Source organism: Parus major, chromosome 3, assembly GCF_001522545.3.
Source record: "Parus major isolate Abel chromosome 3, Parus_major1.1, whole genome shotgun sequence".
In the NCBI taxonomy this organism is placed as follows: Eukaryota; Metazoa; Chordata; class Aves; order Passeriformes; family Paridae; genus Parus; species Parus major.
The window spans coordinates 35,043,649-35,070,836 of record NC_031770.1 but is presented as its reverse complement, the minus strand read 5'-3'; the positions used below and the strand labels follow the sequence as shown (position 1 = coordinate 35,070,836).

At 35.9% G+C, this 27,188-nt stretch overlaps 1 protein-coding gene across 3 annotated transcripts; it reads right to left on the bottom strand.

Moving 5' to 3' along the window:
- On the bottom strand, positions 1–27,188 carry FEZ2 (fasciculation and elongation protein zeta 2). Of its 3 annotated transcripts, XM_019006150.2 has the most exons (10): positions 26,911–27,188; positions 25,274–25,382; positions 22,100–22,216; positions 20,541–20,685; positions 17,634–17,902; positions 14,829–14,909; positions 10,679–10,754; positions 8,418–8,483; positions 2,601–2,629; positions 1–2,156 (listed from the first exon to the last, which is right to left on the bottom strand). In XM_019006150.2, exons 1-9 carry the CDS (start codon positions 27,147–27,149, stop codon positions 2,619–2,621), a joined length of 1,113 nt encoding a protein of 370 aa, XP_018861695.1. In that variant the 5' UTR covers positions 27,150–27,188; the 3' UTR covers positions 1–2,156; positions 2,601–2,618. The 3 variants fall into 3 exon arrangements, with proteins under 3 accessions (XP_018861695.1, XP_015478490.1, XP_015478492.1); XM_015623004.3 differs by lacking the exon at positions 2,601–2,629; XM_015623006.3 differs by lacking the exons at positions 2,601–2,629; positions 14,829–14,909.

Genomic DNA, 27,188 nt, shown 5'->3' with positions numbered 1-27,188 from the left:
GCAGATTTCCATGGTTCTTTTTATTCAAATGTTTTGAGATCTGGTTTTTTTTATGTACATATATAGGTATACATATAATACTTGCCACATTTGGCAGCTGTTTAATGCATACAAGGTAAACAGGTACTTTTCATAATGGAAATCTTGTTAAGTCTGATGAGAGGCATGAAATTCCCAAGCAGATGCTTATCTCACTAAACTATCTCTGGTTGTTACTTTCAGTTTCATTACTTTTAGTAGTTTGTGACTTTAAGACATCCAAGATTTGTGAAAAGTAACATAAACTTTGACAGAAGTTTTTTTGTTGTTGTCTTTTTTTTTTTTTCTTTTTTGCTTTTCTCTTAATTGTTGTTTTATTTTGTTCCATTTTGTCACTTCAAGCCTCATCAGGAGATTGAAGCACCTCTGAATAATCTCACATAGAGACATGGTGGGTTTTGCATGTGCACCTTTTTTAAAGTAAAGCAGGGTCATCCCCTCTGCCCATTTCCAGGCATCAAAAGTCAACATCAAGAATTTCTACATAAAAAGCATGCCATAATGAATTTATAACACACCAGCTACAGAAATAAATGGCTGTTTTCTTTTTAGAGAAGCCACAAATGAATTAAAATAAAACAACAAAAAAACTTCTTCACATATGCCACACTTATGGAGAGAATCTATTTATTCCTGAGCAGGCTGGCAAGTATCCATTGGTGGTCAAGTGGGGGAGAGGGAGGAGAAAAAGAATTTTAAGCTGAAAAAGGCACAAAAGACAAAGATATTGAGGCCTTTAGGAAAAAAAAAAAAACAAACCCAAACCAACATTATGAGAACTATCTTCAAACCATGTTGTGTAACTGATTAAAACAGTATTTGATGATGATGATAAAGTTGAACATTAAAAGACGATGCAAGGTAAAATTTCTCTTTAACTAACAAAACCCCTGAAGACTTTAGATGGAAAAAACTGAAGGAAACACATGTTTATCTCTTTAGTACCTCCTATTCCAATGCCTTCAGATATTCATTCTATTCATTTGGATTAAGAATCAATAGGAATTCAACCTAAAAAAAATTGGGTTGTCTTTTTTTTTCACTTAGTACTCCTTACATTTCAATCTAACCTTTTAGACTGGCAAAATTACTTGTGACAAGTATTTGAAGTAGAGATTATGGGGTACATTTATTTTACAGGATTTGTAAAATACATTCTCATCTGTTTGAATGCAGGTACCTCATCACAGAGGAGACAGTGCAAACAATTTACAAGGTATATTTGTAGTAAAATTTAGAGATACACAGCAACTAACATCTCAATATAATACTAACTTGGAAGCCAGGTGCAAGTTTTTCAAACTGTACACGTATTTTTAAAAAGATACTGCCTTTTAAAATGTTTATATATTGAAGCATTTTCATTAAGATAAAACACCTTTTAAAACTAGTAAAATTATAGCAGCAATATGGGAGAGTATCTAAGCCACATGAACATTATTAATTAAAATGAAACCAAACATGAAATACTACCTTAGTCAGATGTTTGTGTTAATACCAAGAACAAGTAACACACAATTATTTATGTCAAACCAAGAAATCTGGGATTTGTTGACGTATGAACAAATCTGTTGTATAGTTCAGAGTTACCATTTACAAAGCAGTGTTGATTGCTGACTTTCACAATCACCTTTCTGGAGTGTCCTGGAAACTCACTTGAGTCTTAAATTCCAAGTCTGACTAAGATCATTTTTTCATCTCTGTTTAGGAACTAAGGATGTTTTTAAATATGGATTCCTTAAAATGAGGCTTATTTTATTTACACTATTCAAAGTTTACCTTTCCTTCCAACAACAAAATGTGCAGGAGGATTTACTACATGCTATACAATGTAAAAATAGACTTTAAAAAGTCAGAACAATGCAAGTAAAACTGTACAATGTTTGTTCCCTGCTCCAGTTCATTGCACTATTAAGTTAAACTGGATGAGTTGTCATGCCCGGATGACTTACTGTAGGATCAGAAAATCCACACACACAGAGGAGGTAAATGAATACTGCTTTAGGTATAGTGCCAAATGAAAAAAATACTATGAGTTATATCCAAGGAAAGCTTCTCATCACAGAAAGGAGCATGGCTAATTCTGAAAGGCAGCCCTCTTCATGTAGGACACAGAACTGCAAAAAAGTCATAAATACACATTGGTAAATATCACTGAAGTCAGTCTCATAAAAATGTAACGTATAAACTAAAATATTTAAATGCTGGATTCTACCCTATTAGTAACACAGGAAAATCTAGTAATCAACTGAAACTGGCAATTAAGTTTTCAGCCTGTCTCAAAAGGTAATGAAGTGACACAACCCACTAACTTTAACTAGTATTATCCAGAAATGAGTTAACTAAAGGTCATGTCTTAAATAGTGCTTTTTAAAGTGTTATATCAGAAAGCAGAACATTAAATAACAGGTGACGCATGCAGTTATATTTTAAAAACATACTGACAATCTGAGATTCTAAGTCTACTTTCTAATTCTCGTGCGTGTACTAGAAACACACAGTGGCAAGTAAGACATGTCCTTCATGTGTTTCTCATTCCTGTTTCAATATAAGACACAAACCTCAGAGCAATCCAGCTTTCAAACCAATGCTAGCACAACACAAAAGCAAATAAAGAAGTCAGGTGTAACAATTAAACAAAAACTTCAAAGGCAAGAAAATAAATGCTCTCATTATCTGAAATATTTGCATAGTTTAAAAATAGAACAAGGTGCAAGTTCTTGCTTCATTAAAACAAAAAAGAAGTAAGTTTTTACTTGAAAGATCAGGTATGAAATAGCAAGGAGAAAGATGGGCAATTGTTCTGCTTTCACGACATCTACATTCAAAAAAAAAGAAGAAAACAGTACGAGACTTCATGCATTTTACTAACTAGTAATGTATAGCATATTATTTTTAGCACTCTTTTTGTCACAATTACTGTTTGAGTACAATTGGAAAAGAACACAAAGCTTAGCAGTAAATACATCTTATAAAATTTACTGTAATAACACGTCTGGTTTCAAAGGCAAGCATTTCAGCTGTAAGTACATACTTACATTTTATATAACAGTTACGTAAAAATTATCCTTGTACACAAAGCTAAATCTTCACATTTTGTAAAAACTCCAAGTAAAAAAGTAGTAATCTTGAAATAACAGGTCTAGATCTGATACCAGACAATCTACCCTAATACTTAACTCTATGTATATACTGGTTAAAATTTCATATATAATCAGTGATTTGTTCTGGAAGTAGCTAAATTAAGGAACTCTTGCTTCCTGCAGATTTTGTCAGATATTCTTCACTACCCATATGGCAATAAAAAAAGATAATTCCCCTTCCCACAATTCAGTCCTCAGCTTCTACTTTAAACCTGCTGTGAACTCCATCCCAGCAGGCCCTCCCCATGTTCTCATGTCCCCAAAGAAACAGGAGACCTTTATGGGAATTCAAGTAGGTGAATACATCAGACCCAAGGAGATGTTGGCTTTTCAAGGCAGCAGCCATCAGCTCAATGGAAAAAGCAGTTTCAGTCCTTCTCCTAACTAGATGCTGTTCCCTACAGTATTTCTTTTACTCCCTCAACACCTGCTTCTGTCTTGTGGGGTTGAAATTGTCAATTATTATTTGTGAGACTGAAGAGACAAACAACTGCACAAAAGCATTTTCTTCAGAAAACAACCAAAAACTGCATACTGCAAAGATTACAGATGCAACTACATTATATATAATATACATAATACTAATTATTTAAATATTATTTTTTATAATATATATAAAATACTACTTGCATTATTGTACTTGGCAAATTAACCATTATACAGAAAGTCATTACATTATACACAGAAGAAGAAAGACTGAAAGCTTTAAAAAGAATATAAAAATTCAATGAGCAATGTCCATACAAACATTCTTTCATCAAAGGATACGGAACTTACTACTGTTGCAACACCTAAACCCAATGCAGCTACAAGGTATGACACAAATATCTCCATCTGCTTTACAGCTTAACTTGTGCACAAAAAACTTAGCTTATTTAGCTTATTATGTCCATCTTTTAATGGACATAAGCACAGTGTTTTCAAATCACACTGTATTAGTTCAACCATCAAAAACAGTCAGTAGAAAGATGAGAACAAACAGCATTTATATACTGTGACCTTACTAAGCTGCCAGCTTCAGTCCAGAAGTGTGCTGTCTAAGATAAAGAACTTCAGTCTTGGTTTGGTATTTCTTTCCCTGTCAGTACCCCCTACCCTTTTTTCAAATCCCAGTTTCTCCTTCATGACTCCTAGTGATAAAATATAATGACAATATTGATATATTAAAATACATTCATAAAAAATTAAACACAACTGCAAATGCTGATCAATTTCATGTTACCATCCATTTTAAGTATAAATCTATAAAATATAATATGAATCATACGCTAGTGGGAGAACTAGAGTTCACTTGCAAAGCAAATCACTAATTCCCTTTCATTATTGTTATGTTCAGGATAGAAATGTTCACTGAAAAGTAAAAGCAAACAGAACTTCACAAAAGGAAAAATATCCCCTAGAAAATAATTCAGGTTGCAATGAGAGCAAAATGAAAAAGAGAAGATAAGCTGCTACACTGTGCCAGACTTTTCACAGGGTATGTAATTAGTTTGGCTTTGGGATACTTACCTTTGAGGGGATATTCCTTACAGAAAAGATGTAGGGGAGAGCTAAATGACCCCTCAAAAGAGGGACTTAAGCATGATAAGGAAAATAATATTTTTAACATTTTGGGGGACACAAGGGGGCAGTAGAAATTGGGGAAAGAAGATGCTTTAAAGAAAGCAAGCACCAGAAATAATTTCAAAACTAATAATCCCACTGAGAAATGCATACAGAGGTGGTTTTATCCCCTAACATGAAAAGCACCGAGTTGTTCTCCTTAATTTCTTTATTACACTGGATTTGCACACACCATGTTTTGAAGATTTCTACTTCAAGCATTTCAGAAGGATTAGTTGGTTATGAAAAAAAATCCAAGAATGATCTGTGGCAACACAGAAGGTCAATAGCAGACCTGGCTGCAGAACTGTCCTTCAAATTCCAGCTCTTGTCCAAACAACTTTACTCAATCATTACTAAATCAAGATAATGAGTATTAGACAGTGCACATGGAGGGGGTCTGTGTGTGTCTTCCTACATGATCCAAATTTAAGAATTACTGGGCATTTAGTTCAAGTTATTCAAGATAACACAGAATTCATGAATTCTATAAAACACGAATTCAGAGAAAATAGAAACTTATTTCACTGTCCTCAGAACACCAGTCACGTGATAAGATTTCGTGTTACACCAATAATTATGCTCAATCTAATGGCTCCATTCACCTTTCCATGTCCACAGCATTCTTCTCTTTGTTCCTTCATGTTGTACTAACAATACTTTGGCAATAATATTTTTCCTGACATTTTTTTCCTCCATTCTTTCTTCTGAACAATTTAAGTAACTTTTCAGCAATGACCACTAGTATCTGGGCAAGTCTATTAATAATTCTGTGGACAGCTATAACACCCACATAAGACAGCATATCCAAATTTTTTACATACAACAGAATAGCAAGACAGGGCTGCTTTAAAAAAAATAACCAAAAGCATGTTTGTAAGATTTTTTTTTCCCCTGCTCTGTAAAACAGAATATGAAGTTTGAAAAAAGGCTGCACTTCTGTGCAGTCAGATGCCAAACTGGATTTCCCATAATGCTACATATATCTTAATGTCACATGTAATTTACTGTCTGCTTTTTTTGTTGCAAGATTGGAAAAAAATGATCCTCAAAGAACAGAACCAAGTACCTTTGGTGATATAATTCACACATTTCTAAATTTCATTTCTTGATTAAAGCTTAAGAAAAAGCAATAAAATCCATTCAGTGTAAAATGAATACAATTACCACTATACCATATGGATTATACCACTGGGTTCAGAACTTCTTTCAGAAAACAAGTTTAAACCAAAAATCTTCTTCAAGATTTTTACCTTGCCAAGACATTTTTAATCTGTACAGTGAAGAGAGCAGAATCCTCAAACAGTAGGTCACTCTTTTTATTTTGGAATTTAAGAAATAGGTTAGAATTTCAGGTATTAACGCTTAGCTGAAAGATGATCTAACTGGTTGTAAATAATTCAATCAATCTCCTCTTAACATGCTTTAAAAATAATGTCCAGAAAATAGAGTGGTGGCTGGGAGTATTTTGTGCCATTAAAGCCTTGCGGGAGTTTCAGGCCAGAAGTTTTAGTGGCAGTAAAAGACCAAAAGTTACAACCTCAGAACCAACTGGAAGACTTTGCCTGTGCCATAGAATAAACCTACAGCACAAGGAAACACTGTTAGCTGAGCTATAAATATTTAACATGTGACCATAGCATATGAAGCTTAGTTAAGGCTATACTGAAAGAAAGAGTAAAATTCTATGCTCACTAGCTCTGTGCTCACAACTGTCTGCCACTGAACACACAAACCTACACAGGATGAAGAAAGGCTTGGTTCTGTTCACTGAGGAAGTGGTAGCTGGGGGGAAATTGCCTTTTCCTTTCCCTATGAGTGATGGGAGTGATTACTCTTTGTGTTCCCACAATCTGTGTTTCACAATTTAAAGATAACAGCATTTGCATATGGCGGACAACCTGTTTGATCCAAGACATTCAAAGCAAGATGATTTTGCAATTGTTGCACTAGTAGAACACCCTTGGTGATTTTTAAGTAATAAACATACAAGAGGCAGGAAGGAACTTCAGTTCAAGCTTCCTAGATCATCCTCTCATATATTCAGGTAATCTACTTTTATAAGCCTTCTTTTAAAAAATATTTCTCCACTTCTCTAAGCTGCCAGTATCTTCTCAATATCCCAGTAATCTGAAAGTTCTTCTGAATAGCTACATCTAAAAGTAAGAGCAGACGCTGTGAAGAGCACTGTTAAATCCAGTCACTTACTACCAGATGTACTATGAAAAGCAGTTTTAATTACTGACAACAGTTCATCTTCTTGGGTCAAAGATTCTGCTTCACAAAACTATGGTTTAGTGCCATTACCACTAAAAAAATCCTTGACCATGATCCTACATGGTTCACATGCAAACACACCTGTCTAATTTAGGAAGAATTTTTTGAAAGAACAAGTAATCAATGAAAAAATCAAGGGAATCAACTGAAAGGATCTCTGCTTTCTTATTCTATGTGGCAGTTCTTCAACCCTACGCAAAATGTAGAAATGGATCTCTTTCAACAGGAAATCTGTTGGAGCTACCAGAATATTAAATGGGTTTTTTTCAGTTTTTCTGAAGTGACAGCACACTATATGTCATCCATAACTTAAACCTGAAAGTACTTTCAAATATCTGTGAGATGAGATTATGACAGTGACTGTAAGTTTGTGTAAGAAATGCAAAAACCTTTAAAAAATCATATAGAGTGAGTTAAGTCAAAAGACAGTATATATGAAAAAAAGATCAGACATGATACCAAAAGAAAAATAAAACTTTTGCAGCCTATGAAAAGCAGAATATTATAAACATTTTGGTGGCAAACAAAATGGCATCCATCACCCTTCTGTACAGGTATTTGTTCAGAGCTCAGGAGTTTGATGCATTTGCTAAACTTTTAACACGTAAGAAAATTGTATTACATGCCAAGAATTAAGTAAGAACATAAGCATTAGCAAGATCTAGGCAAAAATGAAGTCAGATGAAAAACATTTTAAAATAATTTATCAACCTCGAAACTACCTGGAACAACTCCTTAAAGCTAAGGCAAACAGTATTTTTCAATGTCTGACACTCTTTAAACACTCTTTTCCAGTCTTACATACAATCAGTATGTAAGACTGGAAAATAAATGACTCATACAAAAACTTCTAAAACAATGGAAGGTATAATAAGTAAAATAGAAGTATAATAGAAGTATAGTAGGAATATAATAGAAGTATAATAGAAAAAGATGTAATAAGTAAAATAAATACTCATTATTATTGATCAGAAGGTAACACTAGAAATGAAGCTGTAAGCACTTTGCATAGCAAATGCATTATTACCAAGGGAAGTTTGAGTTCCAATTACTGAAAAAACTGTACAATGGAAGATTTTAACTATACCCACTTCACTTCATAAGCCAGACTCCTTTGTTCCTGCTGATGTCATTCAGCAGTTTGCTGTATTTTACTAACACAAACAAAATAAACATGTTTTATTTATGAACTGTATGCTCAGAATGCTTGGACAAAACAGAACATAAATGAGAACTGTGTTGGATTGAAAGGCAACATAATTCATGAATGCTGTAGGATCACTGTTTTGAAATACGTTATATGTAAATTAAGTTAATTTAGAATCCAATAAAACCTCTGCTGAGAAGCATACTCACCCTTTAAAATATAGTCTGTTAACAAGCTTGGCACTTTCTCACTATCCTCCTTCATGGCATGCAGAACTAAAGTATGAAAAAAAAATCAGATATTTAGCCATAAATTAAACACAACATTTAAAAGAAGTACATTGGAGCAGTTCCAGCTACTTGCAGAGATACTACTACGAGATGTAAGAAATCTCTTAACTGAAAGATGAGAAGATACAATGAGACATCAAATCCTCTCCACCCTTTGCCTGTGTAATTCTCATTGAGCTCTATAGTTCACGGATGCAAGATTCCCATTTCATGTGGTTAATGTTACAGTAAAATGCCATCAGTCTTAACAACAACAAGCACCTCTTCCCTATAAAAAACTCTCACCAAAAGAAAGTCATGACATCCAAAATTAAAGTATGTTAACAACTATTGATAGGCTGGAAATCTTAGGACAGTAAAGTATGCTCCATTACTTAGTATCTTTAATCATTACTTCAAATAATGGAAAAAATGCTCTAAAAGAATGACTCTATGGAAATATTGGTGGTGCTTTTTTCCCTCCAAGAAATGCCGAATGTTATCTGCTACAGGTTTGAAAAATTGTAACTACATGACTAAATTTGGCATTAACTTACAGTAATGTAAAAATGCCATTTTGTGACATATATAAGTGGATCTTGTCCATCTTGCCTATTTCTGAAGAAGGAAAATACATGGACAAGCTTGACTGGACACATATAAGCCTGCCCGTTGCTACATAAAGTAAAACAATGACTATTCTTTATAAAGTACTCAGGACATAACTGAAAGAAGCAAAAATACAAAATTATACTGAAAAACAATATTTAATAAACTCCAAATTCCTCATATAAGACTCTAAATTCAAATTATAACACATTTTATTTCAACTTTTACATTGAAGTAAGACATTAGTGTTCATAACTATGCAGTAATACAGAGCTTTGAAAGAAAAAACATCTGAACAACCCTAGACACCTGCTTTACTGCCTGCCTTAATAACACCGGAGACAGGGAGTCACAAATCTGCAACTGACTCACAGGAGCAAGTTCCAACCAGCCCACAGAAATCAATATTGTTAATACTCTTTACAATGTGTTTGTGCAAGACATTTTTTTAATAAACCACTAAACAACATAAAATGTTTTCAAGAGGCTTTAACATGTGCTTAATAGTGTCAAGTGAAATTTAAATATGGAAAGAGGATAAAATTTCATTGCAAGAATAAACATATAATGAGAAATCCTTTTTCACAAAGTATGAATTAACACCTAAGGCTGCCTACTGTAGAAAAATAAAGGGAACTTTAATTCCTACTTAAACATTTCATTTACGCTAGAATTTATATAATTATTTTCTCTTTCCAGGAAACAACCAATGAGCCTTTTACCACCCCTCAGCCACCTGTGGAATCACAGGTGAAAATCACTTTAAGACATAGCGAGTTTCTCCACTGAGATCAGATCAAATGCATTGATGCACTCTACCATCTATTTTTAAGATGTTCCTATAAATGTCCAATGAAGGAGATGCTATTGACTTCTAGAGATGCTCTGTTGTATTAAACCACCTTAATAAGTAAGTTTTTTAAAATACAACCTTGTTTTATTCAAACTAGAATTTAAAAAAAAAAAAGCTCAATAAAATCAACCAACTAGAAGACTTAAAACTTATAATAATTTTGAGGATTTGGCCTAAAAAAAGCATGAAGAATGGGGAATTCAAGGCATTATCAAAACTCTGTTTGGTTTAGAATTCCAAATTATCAGAATTTATTAACACCAAAATCCCCCCACCAAAACCACAGAGAGAAGCAGGCTCTTTTAAAGGCAGTCAAGTGCAATCATTATGCAATCGTTATGGAACTAGTCTTAAGTATCTTGATATGCATTCCATTTTGTCAAAGTCATTACAATAACCTCAATAAAGCACAGAAAATGTAAACAAACAGGGTTATATCATGCACTGTAAGACCAAATTGCATGATATGTGGCCAACTTCAAAATGTGGGAACATTTACTTCCTGATACATGCAGGTTTCTGGCCTTCACAGTTTCAGACAACAGCTAGGAAACAAACCTAACACAAAGGCTCAGAAAACAAGCCAGACAAAATCTGTGGTCAAAATCATGCATCTTTACATACATGTCCTAGGGTAAGCGGGAAAGAGAGAACTGGATGGATTCACTGGCTTTGAGCAGTCACAACTGGAAATACAACGAGGAAAGGAAATACAATGAGGGGAATTTCATATGCTCACTTTTGGTTAATGTTTGAAGATCTTCAACAGATGGGGGTCCATTTTTCTTCTCATAAGGAATGACGGTTGTTAAGTACTGTCAAATGAAAAACAGAGTTACTTGACAGTCCTTTCATGCAACTTTGTTGTTTGCATTTTATTTTGTAAAAATTGTAGCAATTGAAATAGCTAGCCACAAATAATCATATTTCAGAACAGATTAAGATTCTACTTTTCTATCCCAGAGCTTTCATCACAGAAACAAAGTTTTCTTTTTTTTCCAAATTATGTGGCCTATAGAAGTCATGCAGCTAACTGTCCTCTCTACAAAGAAAATTACGCTGCCCCACAGTTAGGTGAAAATGGAAACAGATGGCTTTCACCTTCTGCTGCTATACACTTGCAACCAAAAAGAACAAGGCAAGCTTAATGAAATATAATACCCCAGAATAAGGAATTTTATTTAAATTATCAGTTTTAATAGTTGAGTGTGCTAACAGATAGTTTCTGTTTTTTGAACTTCAACTTCTTTTTAATTCTTTTTACTGAAATCTTTAATTCTTGTCTGTTGAAAAAAAAAAGCACAATAAAATTTCTTAAATCTTTTAAGATTTTCATACCTGCAGTGCAAATTCTTGACATAACCCTGTTGGTCTTTTATTACATGACTTTTAGACAACATCTTGCTTTGCAGCCTATATGAATGCATATTCTCCTTAAAGAGGTCAGAATTTCAAAAGTACTAAAAAGCTGGAATTTCCTCTAATGGAAAAGCTTCCTAAAATTTCCCTCAAGTCAATTTTTAAGAATTAAACAGGAACTTTATTATAGTTTTACAGCTACAAGGCAGTAGGAAAAGTAACCCTCAATGTTTCTTTCAGTTTGACATCTAGGTAGCTCTCCAGGCAACAAGCAGAAAACATGTTACAAAGAAGGTGCAAGGCGTCCTCCTCTCCTTGGTAACAGTCCTTCAGCAAGTCAGGTGTAACTCAGCCTATGGTGAAGAGCTGCACTTTGCAGAAGGAGGCTGAGGGCTGCCACACGCAGCTGTAACCACTGCCCATGTTTGCAGCAGGATCATGCACCTCATGCCCAACCACATCATCTGCCTAAAAACCAAACACACTCAGCTCGGCCACACTTAACCAATTGTACAGGTGGTACTGACACCTCCCCAAGACCTTTTGCAAACATGGGGTGCTTTTCTCCCTTCCTTTTCGTTTGGCATTTCCTCATGTCCACTCAGCACAGCAGAGAAAAGTATGCAATTCTTCTCAGCAAACAATCGATTTTTAATTTCTTTCCAGGAGATGAAACCAACAAGTATCACCAGAGAACTGCTCTCTTAATAAAATTACCAGAATCAATAACTAGATATAAGGCTGCCGAATCTGCCAATGGCAGAGGTGAAAGTGGATCTACCAAAAAAGAAATCAGATTTCTGGCTGTCTTTTCCAGCCTTCAGAACTACATGAAGGCATTCTACCCTTTACCTGGACAATAAAATACCAGGATATTTCAATGTACCAAATATCAACTAACCCTATTTCCCTTCTCCTGTAAACTTTACTTTCCATTTTTCCTCTCTAACAGTAGCAATTAAAAAAAAGAATTTCTTAGTTTCCAGAAATACTTTCCTTCTACTTATCAACTTTGCAGCTGTACAATCAGTCTCTATAATAGCACTATAAAAACTCATTTCCTGAATTGCTGTGTGAAGGATAACATATTACAAAAAGAATGAAGGAGTGACTGAAGTGCAGCTTACTGACAAGACCAAGTGTTAAATCTGCTGTGACCTCTAAATTTTTGAGGCAGACTTGATGACATAATAAAGCAGCAATTCCCACTGCAATTTTTCATCACCTAGGAAAAGTGTTTGATATGCCTGAAATCAAAATGAAGATGACTGTCTTGAATTTTCTTCTGGAAATATGATCACATAAAGAGTTACCAACATTTCAATGTCTTTTTCTTTTTTTTTTTTTTTGACTACATTGTCAGATAGGAACAGGGAGTTCTCATTGGAAATTTCTCTTTACATGGTGAAAATCTCTTAAGTAATTTTTACTTATGTCTCAAACACATGCACAGAAAATGGGACTAAGATTTTAAAAAGGGAAGTACTCACTATGAGATGGTAGTAGAAGGTGGTAAATACCATTAAAATTAACAAATGGAAAATAGCTCTGAAATAACTGTACAAACTTGTTAAACTTTTTTATGTTGTAACCTTATGTGTAGAACTTTTGGCTTCCAAGGTACACAAAAAACTGTCTGTCCTTGCATTTTTTTATCACAATTCCAGATTTCTAACTAATTCTTCCTTGCTAGCAGAAAACAGCTGAATGTGAGTTTATAATGACACCCTGAAAACTCTCAAATTTATATTGTGAGAACAGCATTAAGAAACTGAAGATTTGATACTTGTTCAATTTTGCAACTTGTTGCAATGAGAAGGTTACACCAGTATCTCAAATGCAGTGCCAGGGTTTGGCAGTGAGACAAAAAATCCTAATCAAATAAAAACCTTCAAAACAGAAAACAAATGCCATAGAAAAATGGATTTCCAAGAATAAATCATAACAGAGCTGGTATCTTCTCTACCTTTCTACTCTATATTTTATTTTAAGTTCATATTACTTCCATGATTTGCTTTAAGATACAGGAAGGGGAATAAACACCCCCATAACCATAAGGATATAGAAAAAGATACATTAGTAAATTAATTCAAAACATGACTGGAAGAATTATTCAATCACCGTTATTTTTAACATATGGTACTTATGTCTACATAGGAGATAGTGAAAGTCTTTTAACCAGAAGTATGATGCGGTGGCATAAGCTCACTTTATGAAAAGATATGATATTTAAAATTCCTAAAGACACAGGTATAAACAGCTGTAATTTATGGTAAAGATAACCAAGAAAAAAAATCCCAAAAAACAAAACAGCACACTATTCTGTTTTACAGCTTTACTAGTACTGTGATAATGCAGAGTGATAAAAACTCTTGTTAGGTAAGCTCTGTGCATGTGTTCAAGATCCCCAAAGCTGAGGACAAACAAATAACTGGATCAATGTATTCATAAAATCTCACACACATACCTTGCCTGAGAAAGCAGGCAAGTCTTTGATTTCGAACCTCATGATTACAGAATGACTTGAGAGGAGTTGCTTTACCTCCCAAACTCCTCTGCAGGATACAACACTCATCTTCCAGACAAAAGCCTAATCAGCCTTGACTTCTAAACTACCAGTCAATTTATTACCTCAATGGACTTCTCACCAGGGGGTAAAAAAACCTCTAATGGACTCCTCTGACAAAACTGCATAAACTAAAATAGTGGGTGCACATTAAATAATGTTAAATAGCAATATTTTGTTGTGTGTCATAAGACTAAACAAAAGCATAAGCATTAGCAGTTAGCTAAAATTCAGAATGCAGTTAATAAAATACTACAGATCTGAAACGGCAGGCAAGTTATTACTCTGAAAAAAGGCATAAGAATCTTGCTTCCAAGGTACACACAACATCTATATTATGCCCACTGAAGCTGTCTCTCTGCTCTACATTTCAATATTTAGACAATGAAAAGACACAAACTTGCCTATAGCTCATTTATTTTATGTTGGCAATCTGCATTGTACATATTTGGCTACTTTTAAAATCATGCAGTTTTCAAAGGCAAAAGACAATACAGTCTATACATTTTCTATATGCTACTCTGTTTTTAGATGTATCAGCTCTGAACATGTGAAGAAAGAAGAAAATAAAAGCTTTTTCATTATGCAAGTTGCTAATGTTGAAGGCTGAAACACTGAATCTAACCTGATAGACATTCTTTGACTGGTTATTGGATTTTTACAGACATGCAGTGTATCTAAAGCATGCATTATGCTAAAAGAGACTTTTAGTCTGGGGTGCGAAATACGGGTTATTAGCTCAGTGCATCAGGGTATCAAGTCTTGAATCTCTTGAGCTGCTGAGGAGAGAAAGAGATTGTAGGCTGATCAGAAACCTCAGGTAGGGAGGGAGCAGAGATTCCAGCATTTTATCCTGTTTTCCTGTCTCAGCATTTATCTTCAGCTACTGCCAATTTTCAAGATCTCAACTCCGACCAAAAGTGCAGGCAAAGAATGAGAAAAAAGGGAGAAGATAGCCCAGCACCTGTTTCTCTCCACTCGAGTTTCCAAACGTGTGGCGGAAGCCATTCTGTATGACATTTGAGATCCCTTCCATGCTGAAGCGCTAAAAGTAGTGAAAACATAGCAGAAAGAAAAAAAAAGGGACAGAGAAAAGTTCAGAAGACTATTAATCAGCATTTATCAAGTCTGAAAGTCAAATGGCAAAGACAAGCTCCAAGTTGTATTTCAGCACATTTCTATTTCTTCACTCGCCTACTTAATTTTTTTAATTAAAAAGCAAACCTTATAACGGCAGTTAAGCAGTATTTCTACACCACAATTTATTCAAACAAAATTTTCACATTGCACACCTGATAATGGAGACTTGCCTTTTATGGCTGTTTTAATTAGAAATGGAAAAAAATAGCATTTTTCGAAGTGCAGCTCACAGTAAAATCCATTCTAACATTTGTGTTTAAATAATGTATGCTTAGAGACACTACTGACACCAATTTTTCAGATCTTAAGCAGGTACTAGAAACACTGTTCAGAGGAAGCCATTTCCAGCTCCACCTCTTTAAAACTTTTTATGCTTTCATGCTTCCTTTTCTACAACTGAAGCAACAGTGAGTATTCCCTGTCTTATGTAATATCACAAAATATACACAATTAGGTAATAATATACCCATATTGATTTCAAGCTCCATTGCATGGAATTATGGAATCCAAGTAAAGAAAAAGCAGTATATAATTCAACTACACATTTTTCCTTGAATTTTGTAATCCCTTTTGCTTCCTGGAGAAGTAAAAAAAAAACCTAAAAAAAAAATAAAAACACTCTTGATGTTTAGGATGTAATATAAAATCAGCAAGTGACATGAACATAAAAAGAAGAAACAGCCAAGCTCCTGACACAGGGCAGTATGATGAGCACACCTCAGCATGTTTATCTGAATATATTTATTTATGTGAGAAGAATAAAATGTGCTGGAATACAGTATTCTTGTACCTTCTAAAGCACACAAGGTCAGTAAAGACATAAATTTTGCCAAAGCCATCTTATCTCTTTTAAGATACCCTACTTGAAGGAACTGGTATCTTCAAGCCCTGACTATTTTTAACTGTTTCCCAGTTTCCCCTTGCTGAAGAGTTAAAAGTTTACAACTCTAAGAAACTGATTTACCCAAAGATGGTATTAAGGACAAAAAAATTAATACCTATTTTTTTTTAATATTCAGTTATAGTATCTACAGAAAAATTAATTTTCTTAAGAGTATGACAATTTAACTCTACTTCCCATCTTTATATTTAAATGAGACTTCATTGAAGTTAACAAAATAACCAATTAATACATGATTTATTAACAGAAACACAGTCTTCACAAATCTACTAGAACATACTATCTGTATGCACATTCTCAGCCATTCAGATAAAAAAAAAATGGAAAAAAGGATTGTTGAAGAAAGGAACGTTGAACCTTGCAGCTCTTTTTGGGAGAGGGCTCTCAAATCTGTCCTTGATGACAATGAAATCTATTTTCAAAGGAATTACATGCAGCTACAGTCTTACCTATGAGCTAGTCTGTTCAACCCCTCTTAGAAAGCAACCTGACATATCTGTATCTTGAAGTGACCAAATATGAAAATGTCTTATCCCGGGACCATGTAAGTTATACCTGAAAGCATCATTCAAGTTTATTATCTTTAAACTAACCAGAACAGTTTGTGACTCACTTGACTTGAGTTTCAAAACAAAGAAATTATTTTTCTTTCTAGATAGAACATCCCTTTCTGGTTTTCCATGACTGGGAAGGAAAAAGGAACTATTCATTGTGTACTTGTAAAGGGATGACAATTTTGTATTGTTTTCCAGACTTATACTTTCTTAAGTTCACTAAAACTTAGCTATGCACACAAACATCTCTTATTCAACAGATGAGATCAGAACCCTATATGCTTGCAAGTTTAGAAATAAATTCTGAAATATTAATATTTCATTATAAATGTTTATTCCTTACATTTGAAAAGCAAACCCTGAAACCTTCTGATGTTGAACTGAGGCATTCTTTCTGGGACTTAATTCTTTCTGGGACTTAGCCAAGACCTACAAAACATTTTCTTCATCCCATAAGAAGTACTAAGAAATTCAGACATTAATATCTCATTTAAGTAATTTTAAATTATACTAGATGTAAGAAAGAAAAACTGAATTGACTAGCTAATAACCTAATTTCTTTGACTCTTCTTATCCAACTCTACTTGAAAGACATTTTTCCTTTTGTTGCTATGTTCTGTAAAGAATAAAACAAATGATCTCCTCCCTGTACACATGCACTACACTTTTGGCCTCTTTCCTGTCACTTGTTGAATGAAGTAACTCTGCCACAGGTTAGGAGATCCAAGGTAAGACATTCACATTTTTCCTACCTAGAAACTAGCATGATCAGTAAGTATCAGTGCAACTACAGCAACAATAGTATTGAATTTCCTGCAAGACTAACATACACTGAAATTCACACAGTGAAACCAAACACATAAATTAATTTGCCTACTGAGAATAGAACACAGAACAGTACATCCAAAGACAGTATTTTTTGCAAAAAAGGTATGCTAGTTCCAGGCTAATTTGCAAACAGCTGAAAAAAATCTTTTCTGAATATGAGAAGAGTAAAATACATGGCCTTGTGAAAAAAAACTCTCAACAGGAAGAGCTTAAGCCTTGTTTATGAATGATGGCATGGAAGCAGGAGCACCACGTATCTTAATATAATCTAGGACTACTACTTCCCACAGTGGAAAAAACCAAGAAAATATTTTAAATTAATAAATACTTATAAAAATTTTCTTACTGTTCCAGGCATATGACCTCTTTCTTGTTTGCCATTCTGAGGACTACCATTTTTCAGCTTCTTTTTCTTCTTTGCCGTTTCTTTATGTTCTCGCTGCTTGTTTTGTACTTCAATGAGGACAGAAATGAAGCTGTTTTTCACTTCCTTCTCAAACTCCAACTCATCTCGTAGAGCCAGCTGCTGTACCAGTTCCTCAGAATAATCCTTAATAGCAGTCTCAATTTCTTCTAGCAGTTCATTTAATTCAGCAACGGACAATCTTTTCACTCCTAAAAGTAGTTCGTACACAAATATGTCAAGATTTTAAACATGAGAAAACTTGTGGGAGTTACAAGAAAAACGTACTCTGAAATTTCTCAAAACAAAAAATTCAGTTCTAAAACCACACAGAACAAAACAGTACTCCTAGAGCAATAAACACATCCCAGAGGTGACAAGATTAGCAACAAAAAGATGGTGAAACTTTTTTCTTACTTCTGAGAAATCTGAGATAATCTGCAAATATGAAGAATGTGCTGGTAGTTTATGCTGGAAGCTGAAGGAAGTGCTAAATTTCTGACACAACTATAAACTATTACTTTCCTCTGCACTCACTGTTTGAAGGAAAAGGCCTTTGTATTTTCTGAACTATTGGCTGATGTGTTACTGATAGTGCAGTTATGATGAAGAAAATGTTTTGAGGCTTGCTTGGGTTAAGAGTGAGCAGATCTTTGAGGATCGCGCTCTGTTCCAGTTTAGGTCTGACACACCAAGGAAGCTGGCAAGTCCCAGCAGTTGCTGTGTCGAAGAACATAATCTTATTTGGCACCTGAGAAACAGCTAGTCCTGATTACACTGACAGGTACAATCTGTTTAAGGACACTGCGTAGATGCTTGCAATTATTTTGTTTCATTGAATTAGTCTAGTAAATACCCTGTCTACAAGAGTTCTTGTTAGGGAAAGTACCTACAGACAAGTGTTGAAAAATACAAAAAAGGCCACAAACTACAAAAAACTGTAGCTCTTAGAAGCATCAAAGGTAGGATGTGAAATGTGAATTTTTTCTCTTAAATTACAGCAGGGAAAATTGATTGGCAAAAGCTCCTTGTCACTTACTTAACTGAAGAGAAGGCAATGAAACCTGTTAAGACAATTCTGTCAAGGAGCCACAGTTTTTCAAGGTAGCTTAGGCCTTAAACTCTGTTCAAAGACTGTAACAGTACTGAGAGAGAGCACCTGTGAATCCCAACACTTAACAACCAGCTTCATAGCCTAAAAACCAATTTTTCTAAAAACATTGGTGTAGGTTACCCAACTGCAATCCTGAGTGATGACAGATCAGTTGTCATTATCAAAGTCTTGAAAGGGCTACATAGGAAATACTCAGCTAATGCAGCTGAGTGGAGACAGAGGAATTCAAATGCAGAAAACCACATGGACTGAAACTTAGTAGGCTGAAGAACTCACTTGTGTAACCAGAGCTTTATTTTTGGACTGCCTTAATGTATGCCTTTTCCTATCCAAGAAAAAAGTAAATGCAAGTGATTTCCTGCTCTGAATCTGAATGAATGAAAATATCTGATCTATCTTACAAAAACCACCGTTTCTAGGAAAAACCTGTACAAATTTCAGAGATGCAGACCAATTCTGGAGCACCTTCACACACTAAAAATAGGTAGCAAGAGCTTTTAATAAAATAGTGACCTGAAAGACATGAAAGCAGATTCTGAGAAACTGGTGAAGCAAAGTTAAATTATCTGCCAAAATAACTCAAGGCATTATTTGGTCGAGACTGACCTTTAAACTGTAAAGATACAGCAGACAAGATGGACTCCTGAGGCAAAGGAAAACAGATATGATATGAAATACCGATCAAGCTTGATTAGCTGCAAACCTTAAGACATATGGAACTGTCAGAAAAGCAGGAAGCCCTGCTGAACACAATACATTTTGCTTTCACGTTCTTGAAATTTATGTGTTGAGACAGTTAAGAGACCATTTTCATGGTTGGAATCTCTTCCATAAATCTGAAATGTAGTAGAAGCTCTAAGTCATGTCACAAGAGGTTGGCCAATTTTCTCAATCTTCTACAGAGTTTGCACTGCTGATCCAGACTACAGGAAAGAAAGCACCAAACTTTTAAAGAAAGACCGAAGTAGAAAGATCATCTAGCAAATATTCTTTGTGTCCCTACAACCTTCTAGAATTCTTGTTGACAAATGCACAGATGAAACAAAATTTTCCATCACGAAACTGATTAGTCACCGTTTTTTTTACATACAATTCAACCTACTACAATGAAATAATTAATCTAATTTCTACTTTGCTTTTATATAGGGAAGCACAGATTATTTCATCTGAATAGAAGATATAAAGGACATTTTTAACTTTCAAGCTTTCTGAAGAGGAATGGAAAGGGAAGACTGAAAAATATGCACAGTCTTTATGGGGCAAAAAATAAATGGTTGCCTTATTTTTGTGTTACTGTCTATACAGATATGTTGCAATGAGTGAAACTGTACCAAAGGTATGTTACAGCTTTATTTACCCAATAGCTTTCAAGAGCTTTAGCTGCAACAGTGTACTGGCATCAAGAAAGTGTCTCACTTTACAGAAAATAATGAAGTTTAATAAAAAATGACCAACTTACCACTTTACCCATGAAGGAATCTCATTCCACTGTATCAACCTTCAGAATATTTGCTTTCAATTGAAATTCTATAAAGTCTTATTTTTGTTCTTAGTCATAAAAAAGCTGACAAAGGTAAGTCCTCTATGTACTAAATCTAGGCTATTATTTTGAAAATATTTTTGAATGTAGATATTTCATAAGAAGGACTTACTAAGAATCAAACACATGGCAAACTTACCCTTTAAACCATTTTCAATATGCATAAGAGCAAAAATACAAACTAAGTACCACTTACTCTCTTCATAGCTGTTGTTTGTACTGGATCTCTTGAGGGTCTGAATTTCCTGGGAAAGTATAGAGAGCCGATCTGATTGGGTGGGCGTTTCATCATCTTCTGGATCAGGCGACTCCTGCATCATTTCCTCTATTTCTTCAATCACCTTTGAAAAATGAAAACCCTTAGGAAAACCCTCCTACATGAAGAGTTTGCAACTTGAAGCAAAGCTGGATGAAAGATGAAACTACCACCAAGAGTGGATGCAAGAGGATCAATAAAATCATACTGACATTTCCTCCCCATCCTTGCTCTCTGAGCATAATCACACCTTGTAACAGTAAATTGGTGATGGCATAACAAGCAGCATGTTGAAACTACAGGGTTATTTCTGTATGAAGGTACCCATGATTCTGATTAAGAGAACTAAATAAAAGAGTAAGATGGAGTATCTTTCCTGAGTATCCTGTTGAAGGAAGACACGACAACAAAAATTACCTACTCCTATATCACCACATTTTTCTATGTAAAACAAATACACCTCCCTCCTCCAACAAAAAAACAACAAAATGAAAAGAAAAAAACCTCACAGAAACCCCTCTGAAAAACCAAAAAGCCCCTCAGAAAAGCCTAAAAATCAACTGTACTTTTGAGAAGGTTTTGAACTGATCCACCATAACCTGACACTGGTTTGCATCCCTAGGCATAAGACCTGAGCCAGACACAAAGTATGACAACAGAAATTCTGTGCATAGATAGCTTACTTTACATCACATAAATTAGTACATTTCTACAGGCTAAATGTGAATAAATAACACAGCAACTTTTACAAGTTTAAAGGCTGTAGCCAGTGCTGAGATCCAACTCACGGTAAAAAGGAGCTGCAGCAGTTCAAGCAGTCCTACCTCCCATACTCTTAATAACTGTGTTCATCAGAATTCACAGCTTAACCATTGCTTAACCATTTAAGCAACAACAAAATAGATTATTTGTTTGCTTACTAAAGCAGGATTTTAATAGACCTTACTCTCATTAACCTTACTCAGAAGAGCAATTTTCAAAATAATTGAAGTAAATCCAGGGATTTGAAGGCTTTAGATACCAAGTAATTTGAAAGCTTATAGTAGCAGAAATACTGATCTGCCTTCATGTTAGGCAAAAACTTCAAAGAATTCCTGCTAACAACAAAGCCCTGTGAAACTGTGAACTGACACACAGTCATGCTGGAAAACTACAAACTCTACCATACCGCTAAGATTCTGAAAATATTTTTTTCTTTTTAACACTTATATTTAATTTAGTAGCATTAGCTGTATGATGCTAATAGCACTATCATTCCTGTCTAATTCATGGTAAGAAACATACAAAGACTTCAAAGAGCCTGAACTATCAACCTCACCTGAAGTACTGAAACACTTTTCAAATCTGAATGATGTAATGATATCTCCCACATCATTAAAACCCTAAACAAAGAACAACCAAGAAGCTTAGCTACAGTGAAGAGCAAGAACAACAACGAAAAATAATAACAGTTGGAAAAAACATTCTACAGCAACAACACTGTCTGCTGAACACTTTACCTGCTCTGCTGTGAAGAGTGGCTCTTCATTGATGCAGGAAACAATTATAGAATGCATATCCAACTGTTCTCTCAGCTCTTCATCATCTGACAAGTCAAGGTTCAAGTTGTCATTTACCTAAAAAGCATGAAAAGGTGTATCTGTATAAATATATATACCCCTAATGTGAGGGTATAAAATGCATGTAATGTACAAAGAACAAAAGGGAACGATCACTGAATTTTAAGAATGAAACTGAATCTTGCTTCATAATAATGGAATCAATAGTTCTTTCTGTCAAATAGCCTGGAAAATTAAATCAAAACTGCAAAACTGGACAAAGTTAAAACAGCTGTCAATCTTTAATGCTGTTAAATAAAGTCCATATATAAAGACCATATACACACTGACATTCAGACATCTACATGTGAGGTTGTCAAGTAAATACTTAGATCTTAACTGAAGATTGAAAAATGTCTATGTGGGGTGAAAAACTTGCCTATAATGTCTAATGTTACACAAACCTCTTACTTTAAGTGCTTTTATGGTTCTACTTTGTCACATAATAAAAAACATGGAAACAAGCTGAGAAGAGTTGATATGGAATGGTGATATCAGAACACTATCACCACAGATTATCAAAAAAAAAATGTGTTGCTGAATATCTCAGGATCTTTTCAGAAAGAAAGAGAAGTAACACTGTTCCCATATATATCACTAAATGATATACATAATTTCAAACCAAAGATATACATACACTAAGAGACACAAGTCCTCTACTTAATAAGACAGGCATATTTTACTCTCATACAGTGATATATCCTGATTTATTTACAAAATTGTTTCTATACTTTGTCTACTACTAGATTCCAGGCTAGAAAAGCTCCTCAAAGCTGAAAACCCCAATATGTGCCATTTGAGCTCCACTGCATTAACTGACCTTTGGGCTAATTTACAAACATCATGACTGGCTATACAAAGTCCTTGATCTGACAGTATCAGTTTTTAATTTTTCTTGTAATTCCTCCAGTTTTCTCAGTTTCTTCAGAAAACTTAATAGTTTTCAGATTCATTTTGAATCTGCACCTGATATCCCCAGATAGCCCATCTGTAGGGGAAAACACACAATTTGCACTTCTTCAGCCCTCAGAATGAAGTTGAATGTCCACTTTTTCCAACAATTTGAATTCCAGTAAATGTTCAGTGGCAAGGCTCCACTATGACTCTCTCTTCACCTACTACACAGATACATTCCAATTTGTCATTTTTTAAATGTCCACTGTCCTCAAATACCTTTACATGCACACAGGATATGACAACAATGATGGGATAGTAAGCAAGGTTAACAGTTTATCTAGAAGGAGATCTGCTTTCCCTCCTGACTTCTCCAGAAACATTTTGAGAGACCTTCAAATACATTTTGATAATACAGACTAATAAACCACCAAAAAATGGCATCAGCTGTAATCTGGACTAAAAGGAACACCTGGCTTTCCACCTAGCCACACTCTATGCCTCCTTCTATCCTCCTGCTACCAGGGAATGACCTATTTAAAAGTAATCTAGCCAAAACAAAACAAACAAGGAATTGCACAATCCCATTCCTTGTACCACTGTGCACAACACTTCCACCCAGCTACTTCTTTCACTGTCAGAGATGTATAAAATTGTGCACAGACCTGTCCTGTGAAGGAACCAAGATCAGGCAAATCAGTCTTATCGACCTTGTATCTTTCCCTACTAAAACAGGAATTGTTTTCTTGTGTGCTTTCTGCACAATTTCGGTAGCATATTATTAGTTTCAAACGCATGCATCAGGGAAGTGTTGCTTAGCTGTTAGTTTTCATTGTAAGGAAGAGAAAACAAGATCCTAGCTGGTCCATATGTGCTGTCACATATCCAGCAATAGTGCTGAACACAGAGCAGCAGAAGAAAAGTATGTCAAATGCTCCCCACAGCCTTTACACATCAGAAGGCATGCCATGTGGAGTGAAAGCTGAAAAAACTTGAGATACATTCATCCATAACTGGTTTTCTCTCTACTGCCAGCATACCTAAGATTCTTTCTAATCCAGCAACACTACTTTACACTTTTTTATGTACTTTTTTCCGAACCTCCCGCAGGTAACTTACAAAAACTATATGAAATATTTTCTTATGCATTATTCTTAGTTCCTTATCAAGAAATCCATTAGTCTTCTAGTTGAGTTTTCCCTGACACAAGGTCACAGTGTGGCAGGGTTGTATTTTTAGTTAAAATGTAAGAATTTAATTACTCTAAAATCACTTACAAAAGCTGAACAAGGATTCAATAAAAATTGGAAGAAACACAAGTCAAATTCAAGGGATAACCATGAGACTCAAATCAAGAAAATGAATTCCAAATTTGCATCTTCCTCTAGTGAACCCCAAAGTATCCCCTTCAGCAGAACAATCTTTTCTCCTGTCACAGTAAAAAGTATCTGTTGATTATCTAATGGATGGCAGAAGCCAAAGCATTATCTGATTCTCAGGTTATGCACTCAGATATTTTTATAGCATCACTGAACTTCACTGTTTAAAGACAAGCCACTAGTTTTATCAGAAAACTGTGAGATAGGAATTCCTCCTAGCTTTTCTTCCTGAAGTGCTTAATCCACTTTTAAGATCATCAGAGGACAACCCTTTCTATAAACCTCTCTGAAGCTCTTAATTCCCTGTTCCCGCCCCAGAGAACTATTCTAACTCTTAAATAAGGAAAACAAAACAAACTCTTGCACTTCAGTATCTCCTGGGCCACCTTTCTTGTTAAAGAAGCTATCTGACTGTGGAATTACATGAACTTTAGAAAGTCCTCACTGGATTTATGAAATCAGAGTACTCCTACCTCTTCTCCTTCCTTACCCAGATCAGTGTTCAACATGAATCATATAGCAGAAAGATTTTATGTGAAACAGTATCTCATTTCACATTTTCCTCTATCATGCTCTGGCTCTAATAAAGAGTAAAGCTAACCCTGAATTATTCCAACCCAGGGAGATACAAACATACATCAGTGGTTCTTTGATTTTTAAAAAGCTCTCATGTATAATGGCAAGTACTAAAAAAATGTTCAGCCACTTAATAACAACATTCTTTTATACAAATTCAAACAGTTTTTGTTCCCTGTTGAGTATCAAAGATCCAAAGAGGGTACTTTTGCTAATCAGAACTTACCCCTTTTTCTGAAAGATTCAGTGTTGGCAAGTGCAAAGCTCTGGTGTGGGAAGATTTCCAGTCAACTGGCATCACGTTGCCATAATTATCAGTCAAGGCATTCCAAATCCTGGAGAAAAGAATAAAGGAGCGAAAATGCAGACCTCAAAACAAGCAGAAACTGAATCAACAGTAACCCTATTCCCAATGCTCATGTATCTCTCTCAGTAACTGTATTTTCCTCCCTAAATATTCATCTGCAAGTAACTGATAATATTTTTAGTGTTTTAAATCTATGAGAATATGCTTTGTGATAAACATAATTTACTTCCCTTGCTAAACAACTTTGTTTAACAACACCACAAATATGCACAGCAGTGAAAAAAAATCCAATAAACGAAGACACAGTTTCTATACTAATTATGTAACTACACACAAAATCTTTTCTGGGGGTGGATGAGCCTTTCCTTCAATGAAATTTGAGCTGAGCTATAAATTACATTCCTAATCTTGTTTAGCAGAGGCTGAGTAGCAAATTCTGAGCCAAATATTTTCTTTTTTTCCTTTCCATTTATCACAGAATAATGAAAATGCAGAAATCAGACGAAAATTTTGGAAGAATTAATTTATTTTTTTTTCTAGAAGTGCTCTTGCAGAGCTCAGCCCACCACTCTTGTCCTCGGTCAGTCTGGTGTTTCTAGAGTGTACATCCTCTCTGGCTGTCCTGGAGGCTTGCCCATGCAGACCTACGATGGTGAAGCAGCTCAGTCTTAAAGCACAGCTGCCCTGTGAGCAGGCCGCTTCCCCAAGTCCCCAACCAAGCCCTGCCTCCAGGCGCTTTGCTGTGGGTGGATGTTCAGAATGGTTTTCCAGCTAAGGCTCACAGAGGTCAGACGAAAGGCCGAGGCAGACAGAGCCTTATCACTGCTCAACGTGATTCATGGTTCACCGAACTTACCTCGCTGCTTACACCACAGATCTAGTATTTTGCTAACAGGCTTTTCTATTTATTCCTCTCTTAGAACATGACATACAGTTTAGTTACTTTAAAGTAACTGCAAAATTTTTAATGAAGCTGACTAAATTTACTATAAGAAATCGAAATAATAGTAAAATAATGTTAAAAACTGTACAGCAGCATGGCTTAGAAAGGCTCTACTCCTCAGGCGAAAAAATCCCAAACAATTATCGCAGTTGCAGCTGCAATTTTGTTCTTTGCCTGCTTTCTGCACCTCCCATGTTTAATTTCAAGCACTGAGAGAGTGGGCACTTTGCAAAAAGCAATACAAATACTAACCACGGTCACTGCACTTCAGAACAAGTACTTCTCGCTAGCTCGGCGGGGTAAGAAGCTCTGGGATGCTCGCACGCTTCCCTGGCAGTCAGGGGGATAGAGCCGGAGGGCTCCCCGTCAAACCCGCGCCGCGGAGGCCGAACGTGCCCCTTTGCGAAAGCCCGGCGGATCCCGGCTGCAGCCCGGGGGCGGGGAAAGGCTCCGCTCCCGCAGCCCACAAGCTCTGCCGGGCTCGGCAAGGCCCAGGGGCAGCGCTCTCGCAGGGCACAGCAGGGCTGTGGGGCCGCGCTGTCCCCTCAGGCTGGGCCGGGCCGGGCCGGGCCTCCCCTCCGCTCCCTCTCCGCGCCCCCCGGCCCGCACTCACTCGTCGTCCTGCAGCGCGCTCTGCTCCGTGAGCGGCCGCAGCGGAACGCGGCTCTCGCCGCCGCCAGCCCGGGCCTGCGGGGGCTCGAAGCAGAGGGACAGCTTCGCCCCGAGATCCCCGCCGCCCCAGCCGCCTTTGTCGCAGGCAGCCTCGGGGCCGCTCCCCGCGGAGGGCTGGAATCCCGAGAAGTCCTGCCAGTCGCCGGGGTCTCGCTGCGAGGCCGCCGCCGCCGCCGCCATAGCCGCCACCGCAGCTGGGGACGCGGCGCTGCGCGCTCC

Bases quoted from the DNA above. Each gene is read 5' to 3' on its own strand.
- FEZ2 (XM_015623004.3), bottom strand. From the start codon at position 27,149: ATGGCGGCGGCGGCGGCGGCCTCGCAGCGAGACCCCGGCGACTGGCAG. The intron at 17,903-20,540 runs GTAAGTGGTACT...AACTACTTTTAG, and splicing joins AAACAACAGCTATGAAGAGA to GAGTGAAAAGATTGTCCGTT. The intron at 10,755-14,828 runs GTGCTGGGCTAT...TTCATTTGACAG, and splicing joins ACTCGAGTGGAGAGAAACAG to TACTTAACAACCGTCATTCC.